We start from the raw sequence: 9,893 nt of genomic DNA, 5'->3' as shown, positions 1-9,893 counted from the left end.
CCCTGGATTGGCTGTGTGGCCTCCACATGTCCCTGCTCTTTCTCTAAGCCTCAGTAGACCTATCTGTAAATGGGGTTGGTTGCTCTTGGGGAAATGGTAAATAGAGGGAGGTAATGGTAGTGAATATGTAACAGTCATAACGATAGTGTTCTTACATCTGTGCAGCACATGAAGGTCTTAATCCACGATCTCGTCAAATGCCTCAGTGTCCCCAGTCCAGCCCTGGACTTGGCCCCATGTGGGCCTCAATGGTTGAATGAATAATAAGTGTGTGAGTGAATCAATGAAGGTACAAATAAGACAGCGCCTGGGTGACTAAGTGGAGACATGGCTTCGGAAAGCAGCAACGGGGCTGATAAATCACAATGACTGACATTTTTTAGCACACGCTCTGTGCCAGGCCCTATGGTAAATGCTTCTCTTAGTTCTTGCAACAGACCCATGTGATAAGTTCTATGATTAGCCCCATTTCGAAGAGGGAGAAACTGAGGGTCAGAGAAGTGAAGTGACTTGCCCAAAGTCACAAAGCTCCTGCGTGGCACAGTTAAGATTCTGGCCCACGCAGTCTGACTCCAGAGCCCAGAGCACGGGGTGCTTTCTGATGGAGGAGGGGCAGAAGCCCTGGGGGCTGAGGCGGGCGTCCCAGGTCTGGGCTGGGGGTGGTGTCTTCCCCAGGGTAGAGTGCAATACCCTGTTTCCCGTCCCCCTCTCCTCCTTCCCCATCTGCAGGCGCATGCCGGGATGCAGCACTACGGGGTGAACGGCTACTCGCTGCACGCCATGAACTCTCTCAGTGCCATGTACAACCTGCACCAGCAGGCGGCCCAGCAGGCCCAGCACGCCCCGGACTACCGGCCCTCGGTGCATGCACTTACCCTGGCTGAGCGCCTGGCTGGTAAGGGCCGTGGGGATGGGACCCTGGGGACAGAACAGTGGGGGCTGGGGGTGGAGGAGAGGTCTGGGTGGGAAGGCTCTGGGAGTCCCCAGTAGGAGGGCGGGAGCACTGGGAAAGTTTACTCTGGGAGGCTCTGGAAGTCCCAGGTCACTCAGCAACACAGAGAGGTGTCGATTCAAAATCTATGTATGACCATCCAGAGCACTCCTTGTTAGCCGGCGCTGTGCTGGGCACTGGAGCCGCCCCAAGACTTCAGATTCCTTTAACAGCCCTATGGTGGTGGGGGGACGCGTTAGCCCATCTCACAGACGAAGGCTGAGGTAGGAGGGTAAGGGAGCAGGCTCGAGGATTGTAGCTGGGAAGTAGCCGGAAGAGGGCTGGAGTGCCCAGGGAGGATCCTTCAGGCGCGGGAAGGCACATAAAGAATAACAGCTCCCGTGTTTTGAATGCCGATGATGTGCCAGGGGCTCTGTGAGGCTTTCCGTGTGCATCACAGTATTCAAGGCCGAGGAAGAGAGGTTATGACCTCCATTTTATGGACCAGGAGACTGAGGCTCAGAGAGGTTGAAACTAGGTGGGGGTGGGGCTGGGGGCATTGAACATGACATGATGGCTAAAAATAGAGCTTTGAAGTCCCGGATCTGTGGTCACTGCAGATCTGCCCATTCACCTCTCCTCTCTGAGCCTGGGTCTCCCCTTATAAAGAGGGGACGATAGGCTGGCTGGGAAGTTATTTGAGGTAACGTACGCAAAGTATTCGGCAGAGACTGGGATGTGCAAAGAAGTCATTATTACTCAAGTCCTGAGGTGAGTGGCCACAAGGGAGCTGCAGGCTTGTGTCTCCCTCCACCTTCAACGGAACGTTGCCTCCTGCCCTGCAGCCTCTCACTGGGCGTGAGAAGGACTTGACAGCCTAGGCTAGGGGCATGATTCCTGGGAGGGGGTGCCGTGCACTCTCTCCTGTCCCAGGTCAAACCCTGAGCAGCTGGTGAGCCCACGTGGGCCTAGCCCTGTGCCAGGCAGTACTCAGAGGGCTTGAGAGCACCCGGGGGGTTGGTGCTCCTAGGCACCTAGGAGAAGATAGCAGGAGTGCGGTGAGGGTTGTTTGGTGGGGCAGCTCAGAGCAGGGGCAGCTGGTGTAGTCAGAGGGGACTTCCTGCAGGCTGCAGGCCATGGGGCTGGAGCCAGGCCGTTGGTGAGGGGAGTGCATGAGCAAAGGCACAGAAAAGGGACGAGATGTGAGGACCCTGCTGGGGAAGAGGTGCGGGCCTGGAAGGGAGGGTGTGGCGGCCATTCCCACTCCTTGAGACCCTGCCAGGCCTTGGGGCAGGGCTCAGTGGATAAAACGGAGGCCCTGGTTACCTTCTCTAGATCAGCATGGGACATGAGTCTCCAGTGTGGGATGTGGGTACAGTCCTGTCCTGACTGGCTGCTTCCCTGGTTGGCAGTGAATTCCCTATGTCCAACCTGGTGGAGACACCGGCTTCTCACTGTGTGCTAGGCCCAGAGAGGCATTGGGGATGGGGTCTCCCCTCCGCTGGTGGGGGCAGAAGACCTGGAATAGTTAGCACTCTACCCCAATTCTGCAGTTCTCAAGAAGGGGGGACATGAGCTCCGGGTGGGCCTTTGTTTGGAGGCCTCACCTTCTGGCAGAAAGTTCTGCTGACGGGAACGGGACAGACCGCCTGGCCTCCCCTGTGATCACCCACCCTTTTGGTCCCTGGAGGCGGTAGCAGGATGCTGAACTCTTGCTCCCTCAACCAGGGTTCAGCTGACTGAGGGGTCCCCAGTCCCCAGGTACCAGCATGAGCTCAGTCCAGGCTGGGATTAGTGCCAATTTGTGAGAGGTTCAGGGCTCCCTCTTGAAGCTGAAAGAGCAACCCAAAGTCTGAGCCTTTCTGGAAACCCAGTTGTGTCCTTCCTCATTTAGGGCATTGTGGATGTCTCCCCAATCCCTGGAGTACAGGGGAAGGACCCTGGCAGCCCTACCAGAGCCTGACACAGCTCGGGTTCTCTTCAATGTAGACAGCCCAGGATCCATTTGTCAGTGATGGGAGGCAGGGGAGAGAGGTTACTGTCCATCCACCGGAGTCTAGTGAAGCAGGAGGGCTGGATCCTAGACACCAGCCCTGGGCAGACCTCTATCCTGTTTTCTTTCTTCTTCTTCTTTTTAAAGATTTTATTTATTTATTTATTTGAGAGAGAGAGAGAGAGAGAGAGAGCATGAGTGGGGGTAGGGGCACAGGCAGAAGGAGAAGCAGGCTCCCCGTTGAGCTGGGAGCCCAACATGGGGCTTGATCCCGGGACCCTGAGATCACGACCTGAGCTGAAGGCAGACGCTTAACTGACTGAGCCACCCAGGCGCCCCCTGAGTTGTCTTCATGTTACCACCGTGCGAGCAGGACTGTAGAAGCAGGGTCCACCAGCTCTGTCTCCGCTCCAAACCTGCGGTGGTTAGAACTTAGTCTTTTTGTCCTCCTTTGAGGAAGCAGCCAAAGGGACAAGACTAGATGCAAAAACTTTCCTGTGCTCTGAGGGTCCTGCCAGAGCCAGGTTTTCTGTTGAGGAGACATGAGAGCAGGAGGCTCAGGTCCTGCCGTCAGAGACGCATAGAACAACTGGGATAACGAGAGTCATACCCAGACGACATAGAATCAAGTACCAGTGAATTAGGGCTACCGGTCAGACCTCCCCGAACTAGACCTTGTAGATACGTCCCAGCTGCCAGCCTGGCTCCGCATAGCCAGGGGCCAGTATTCTGCCGGTACCCAGAATCTAAGGGTCATGGGATATTAGAACCTTTGTGACACTGATGTACAGATTATTAGTGTCGTGTGGTCTTAAAATATTATACTCATAGCATCCTAGGACTTTAAGGATCTTAGAGCAATGTCCACCTACCTACCCACCCACTGCCAAACCAGACGAGGACCCTGTCAACCATATTCCTGACAGAGGTTCATGGAGATGAGTCAGAGCTCTGTGGTCCTTATGGCGAATGTGGCCATGGGGAGATCCTGGAACCCAAACCATATGGAGAGAAGATGGGTGAATTCTGAGGGGAAAGGGTCAGGACCTGGCTCTGCCAGGGCCCGGGTGTCCACAGGGGGGTCAGAGCAAAGTAAGATTCAAAACCCATTTCCCATAATTAAATGGGCCCCCTCTCCTTGCCCTCCAACGGCTGTACATTTCAAGACATCATCTTGGAGGCCCGCTATGGCTCCCAGCACCGCAAACAGCGCCGCAGCCGCACGGCGTTCACCGCTCAGCAGCTTGAGGCCCTGGAAAAGACCTTCCAGAAGACCCACTACCCGGATGTGGTGATGCGTGAGAGGCTGGCCATGTGCACCAACCTGCCGGAGGCCCGGGTGCAGGTAGGGCCCCGTTCCTCTGAGGAGACCCTGCAGACAGGCGCCGGCCCATCAGTCTGCTTCCTGCTGCCGCCGAGCAGGCATTTTTGGCCCCGAGTGAGGCGGAGCTGCTCTCTCCGTGAAGGCCTGCAGTGCTAGCCAGGGAGTCTGGGAAGTGATCGAGGCGCGTGTTTCCTGGGAGGTGTGGGCAACAATGCTACCATGCGCCTGCCCTCCCAGGGCACCCAGTGCCCCATCCTACAGCTCCTCTCCCATCCCCAGGTGTGGTTCAAGAACCGCAGGGCCAAGTTCCGGAAGAAGCAGCGCAGCCTGCAGAAAGAGCAGCTCCAGAAGCAGAAGGAGGCCGAGGGCTCCCAAGGGGAAGGCAAGACCGAGGCCCCAACCCCAGATACCCAGCTGGAGACTGAACAGCCCCCAAGCCTGCCCAGTGGTGACCCCCCTGCCGAGCTTCACCTGAGCCTGTCTGAGCAGTCGGCCAGTGAGTCAGCCCCTGAGGACCAGCCAGACCGGGAGGAGGATCCCCGGGCAGGGGCCGGGGATCCCAAAGCTGAGAAGAGCCCTGGGGCTGAGAGCAAGGGGCTGGGCTGCAAGAGGGGCAGCCCCAAGGCAGGTGAGGCTTGGCAGGTGCGGTGGGTGGGTGGGCAGGGGCCCAGCCCAGGGAGGACAGCCCGATCCGGTGGGACAGGGGCCGGGGGACATGAGGTGGATCAGAGGAGCGGGGAGAATCAGCTCTTAACACAGGCACTAGGGCATGGCCCGTTGGGGGAGTTGGCCCTAGCAGGCCTGTGCTGGTTCTTCACTCTTCAGTTGCTGAATCCTCGGACAGTCTTGGGGGTTCTGGGGAGGGATTTGGTGGCAGGGGAGGGGACTTGGGGAGCTCGGGGCAAAAGCTATTAATCAACCATCATGGAAATATGAAGGTATTTAACAACCAGTACAGACAAAGCGGTGCCTGTTGGGTGAATACCACATTGGTACCAGGGCTTCTCACACGTGGCAGAGACTCAGAACCATGTTTTTGAAGGAACGGAGTTGTGGCATGAGGCCTATCTCAGACACGAATCCTGAGCCCAGGCAGAGAGCTGGTGGGTGGGAGGAGCCGCAGACAGGAGAGGGGAAGGGAAGGTGACAGTTCTTGAAAAGACAAGGAGTATCCCCAAGAAGTCAGACATGGGGGCCTCGGCAGGGTTCCTGCCCCCCCCCCCCAGGAAGCCTGGGTCCCTCCCTCCCAGGATCCTGAGGGATGCTTCAGCAGGTGCCTTGGCTGAGATGAGTGGATATGGTTTCAGCCAACACCTGTCTTGTCTGCAGTGCGGAGGGGGTGGGAAGGCTGAGGGAACCCCCCTGGCAGACCATTGTCCTTGTGCTGAGTCCTTGGTTCTCGGTTTCTCTGCTTGCAGATTCCCCAGGCAGCCTGGCCCTGGCTCCTGCAGCCCCCGGGGGCGGCCTCCTGGGCCCCTCCCGCTCTTACTCCTCCTCCCCGCTGAGCCTCTTCCGTCTGCAGGAGCAATTCCGCCAGCACATGGCGGCCACCAACAACCTCGTGCATTACTCATCCTTCGAAGTCGGGGGCCCGGCCCCTGCTGCTGCGGCGGCTGCTGCCGCCGTGCCCTACCTGGGCGTTAACATGGCCCCCCTGGGCTCACTGCACTGCCAGTCCTACTACCAGTCCCTGTCAGCAGCCGCTGCTGCCCACCAGGGCGTGTGGGGGTCCCCACTGCTGCCCGCGCCCCCGGCCGGCCTCGCACCTGCCTCGGCTGCCCTGAACAGTAAAACCACGAGCATCGAGAACCTGCGGCTTCGGGCCAAGCAGCACGCGGCCTCTCTGGGACTCGATACGCTGCCCAACTGACTGCTGGCCTCCAACCCAGCCAGGGGTCTTGAGTGCCCCCTCCCAGCCCCAGGGTTACCCCCAGATGGCTTGCAAGGAGTTAACTCTATGAGCCCAGGGATCCCGGGGCCTTGGAGTCCTGCTCCCTGTCCCCCTCCCCAAGTCCCTGCCCGAGGTGAAGCCCACACTTGCACACCCTCTGCATGGCCCTGCTTGGATCCCGTGGAGGCCAAATTGGGCGGGGGGAGGCGAGGCCAGGGCGCCTGCCGCCTCCTGCAGGGGAGTGAGGCCCTCATGGCCAGATCCTCACCCCAGCCCGGTCTCCTGCCTGCCCGCCCTCCCTTCCCTCTGCCTCCTAGTAAGTCGATGTGTGGAATGTGAGATATAAATATAAATATCTAAAGCTATATTTTCAGGCCCCCACCTACCTGCCCCAGGCCCCCTGCAGCCCTTGCCTCCACCTCCGGCCTCCACATCGCTCTCTGGCTCTCCTCTGTCTCTCTCCACCCTCTCCTTCCCTGACCTGCCTCTGTCGGGTTGCCTACCCCGCCCTCCCCAGCCTCCAGCTTTCCTGCTCTGGACCTTGGCCCACGTCTCTTCTCCCCACTCCTGCTTTCTTTCTTTGGTCCTGGCTGTGTGGTGTTGTCAATCCCCAGGCTTTGTGACTTTTTACTCTTAGTAATTTTGCTTCTTCCTGTGCCTCGCCTCCTGCCTCTTCCCACCTGCCCGTCTCCTCCCTGCACGGGCCCTCTCTAGACTGCTGTTCCTTTCCATCCCCAGTGGGGGTGGGAGGCCCCAGCTGGAGATCCTGCTGCCCCTGGAGCTGGCCCCCTTCGCCGCCCTCCCTCAGGCCCGGCATTTAGAAGCGGTCACGAGTCACGTTCTCTTCTCTCTCTTTTCCCAGCCTTGAGGCCCCATTCCCAAGCTCGAGGAGGAGGGGAATGGAGGCAGGAGTCAGGCTGAGGCAGGCAGTAGAAGGGCGGCATCCCTGCCCCTAAGGGCTCCAGGAAGAGGCCTGCTGCTGGCGTTCAGCCAGGACTGACCACAGGGCTCTAGAACTCTCTGGTGAGACTTCTCTGGCTGAGGGAGGCAGCAGCGGCGAGAGCTGCTCTCAGAGAGAGGTCTCTCCAGGGGAACAGGGGCAGGTTCTCCTCTCCCACCACCTGGCCTCCAGGTTCAGCAGTTAGAGTCCATCACAGGGGTGCACTGAGCCAGGAAGGAAGGCGGATTTTTAACTCCTGATCACAGTAAGTGCAAACCACACCACAGCACGCAGTCTCTGCCTCCGCTGACGTGCGTCCTGGGGCCAATTGTTGCAGTGAGGGCTTCCGGCCAGCTAGTCGCTGGCACGGAAAGGTGTCCTCCTGTTCATGGCCAGGAACCCAGCTCAGCAACCTCCCCTCCCAAGCGGTGGGCCTGTTTCTGGTCTGGATGAGATGGCCTGTAATGTCCTGTCAAACTATAACATTCTGCATTTCCGTGCTCACAGCCCTTGCAGGGCAGAAGTTTTTAGCTCAACTAACAACAATAACAACGACAAAAAGGCTCTCGAAAGTACAATGGTTGAGTTGAAAATTACCATTGCCTTGCTGTGAAGCAGTGAGTGGTGCAGGTACAAGCCTCTGCATGGGCACGGCCAGTCTCTGGACCTCAGTCTCCCAATACATAGAATGGGTCCCTTCTAGTTGAGAAAATCTGGATCGGATCCAGATTTTCTTGAGCTACAGTGCCAGGCTCTGTGGTTGCCCCATCGCCGAGCCTTCACATAGTGTCAAGGGTTCAGGGCAAGGGGAGGGGAGTGGCTTGCACAGATTCCGAGTCATGATCCCCAACCCTTTGTGGCTCACCACTGAACCCTCTATCCCCTGCTTAGAGAAACCACATCTGGAAACCAGGGTACAGATTCCTAAGGTGTGTCTCCTCTCCCAGTGCTGAGGGGCAGGGGGCTGTCTATTGGTGCCGGGTAGGATTGGTTTGCAGAGTAGTTGATGCCCATCATCCTTGGTGTGGAGGGGTGTCTATCTGAGCTGGGGCCAATGGAGAAGGCTTTGGATGGGAAAAAAGTGAGGGGGATGGTAGCCTGGGCCAGGAAAGCTATTTGAACAAGGCAATGGAGTGAGACTAGGTGGACAGTGGGGCAGGGGGCCCTGGTTTCATGAGAGGTGGGGCTGAGGGCCTTGAATCCAGGCTAAAGACCTCACCCTGATGGGGCAAGCACCAAGACAGGCAGGTGGGGGACGGGGGGATGAGTTGAACCTGGATCTGGGATCTGGGATTTGGAAGGTGAATCCAACAGCCACAGGAGCATCAGAAGAAAAGAGACTTAGGCAGGAGGACTGAAGGGGTGTGGAGACTCTAGACGTAAGGGATTTTTGGTTTGTCTTCTGGGATCAGTTCCAGGAAGATCTGTTTCTGAAATGAAAACAGTTTCATCTAGACCGGGCACGGGCACGGATGCTTCTCACAGTCCCTGTATGCAGGTGACTGTCGGTGGGCCTTGGAATCCAACAGCTCTGGACCTCACCACCTCCTCCAGGAAGGCTCCCCTGACCTCCTAAGGCTAAGTCCACCCTAGAGCCATGTTCTCTCCTGGCTGGAGCCAGGACCCCCTCAGGCTCAGCCAGCTTCCCTCAGATCTTTGTCAACACTTCCTCATTCAATTGAGCCAATTGTACCAGCCCAGAGAAGGCAGGGAGAGTGTGCTTGATCCCCCGCCCAGGGCGGATGTCAACCTAGTTTGGGGGACCAGCCTGAGCTCCTGAAAGTGGCTAGAGAGCGAGAGGAGGACGTACTGCGTGTCTCCAACAGGAGCCGGAGGGTAAGGGCTTGCGGTGGGCCCCTTGCACCTGAGATGGAGGCCTTCCCCAGGCCTGCTGGTTCACCCCGAGCCTCTGTCTCTGACTGTTCCTTCCAGGAAAGCCTCCTTCCTCACCTCTCCCTCTTATCTGAGGTCTCTGTTTCCCTGCTTCTTCACTCCCCCAGAGCATGGTCCAGGGGCCTAGGCCCCCACCCCGACTCCGCAGCTAGCGGGCTGGACAGACTGCTTTCCACACCAGCCGTTTTGTGACCATTTGTGCTTAGAGGTCGTGCCAGGCCGTGGCAAAAACACTGTGTACCATATTTATTTATTCTGTTAGTTGAAAAAAACAAGACTCAAATTTCCCCCTCCCTGCCCTGTCTCCTGCGTAGTGCAGCATGACGCTCTGTCCTGTGATCCGTCCGTCTGTCTGATTTCCTGTGATGTTGTGACCTGTTCTTTGTCCTTCTTGGCTAATAAAAGAATCCAGCAGCACAGCCCTTGGTCCAGGTTCGTTCCCTGAGATGCCTGCAGTGGGCTGAGCGGGCAGCTGTCTCAAGGTGTACTTACTGCTTGTCCAGTGCTGCGGCCGGTGGGGGAGAAGCGGGGCAGGCAGGCTGGCCACGTGGCTCTCTCCGTGGCCCTTTCCATCTGTAGCTGTTATGCCACTCTGGAGTGTTCATGGGGAACAGAGGAGCCGGGGTGGGGGGCTCCCATCTTCTGTGGGCTGCTTAGACCACAGCGCAGGTGGTGGGCGCAGGGGCAGCTGGGGGTGTGCAGGGTAGCCTGGGACGATGAGTCTGTAGGGCGGAGAGAGGCAGGGGATTCCATGGAAACAGCAAGTGAGCCAGGACCAAAAGGGGATGACAGGAAGGCACATTTGGGCCTAAAGCCTGAGCTGTTCTCCAGTGGGATGGGTGGCCTCTGGAGGGAGTGAGCTCTTTGTCCTCAGAGATGAACAATCAGACAATGAAGAAGGGATTTCTGCTCAGGGTGGCA

At 58.0% G+C, this 9,893-nt stretch overlaps 1 protein-coding gene across 2 annotated transcripts; it reads left to right on the top strand.

The window, feature by feature from the left end:
- The first annotated feature begins 732 nt into the window (after positions 1–732).
- On the top strand, positions 733–6,118 carry DMBX1 (diencephalon/mesencephalon homeobox 1). Of its 2 annotated transcripts, none has more exons than XM_045895431.1 (4): positions 733–895; positions 4,091–4,269; positions 4,528–4,876; positions 5,667–6,118. In XM_045895431.1, exons 1-4 carry the CDS (start codon positions 742–744, stop codon positions 6,116–6,118), a joined length of 1,134 nt encoding a protein of 377 aa, XP_045751387.1. In that variant the 5' UTR covers positions 733–741. The 2 variants fall into 2 exon arrangements, with proteins under 2 accessions (XP_045751387.1, XP_045751386.1); XM_045895430.1 differs by having other exon boundaries at positions 742–893; positions 4,074–4,269.
- Positions 6,119–9,893: the final 3,775 nt, after the last annotated feature.

Source organism: Mirounga angustirostris, unplaced genomic scaffold, assembly GCF_029215605.1.
Source record: "Mirounga angustirostris isolate CCGP_5_RB_7025 unplaced genomic scaffold, mMirAng1.0.hap1 SCAF_4, whole genome shotgun sequence".
Taxonomy (NCBI): Eukaryota; Metazoa; Chordata; class Mammalia; order Carnivora; family Phocidae; genus Mirounga; species Mirounga angustirostris.
This window is presented reverse-complemented; position numbering and strand designations above follow the sequence as displayed.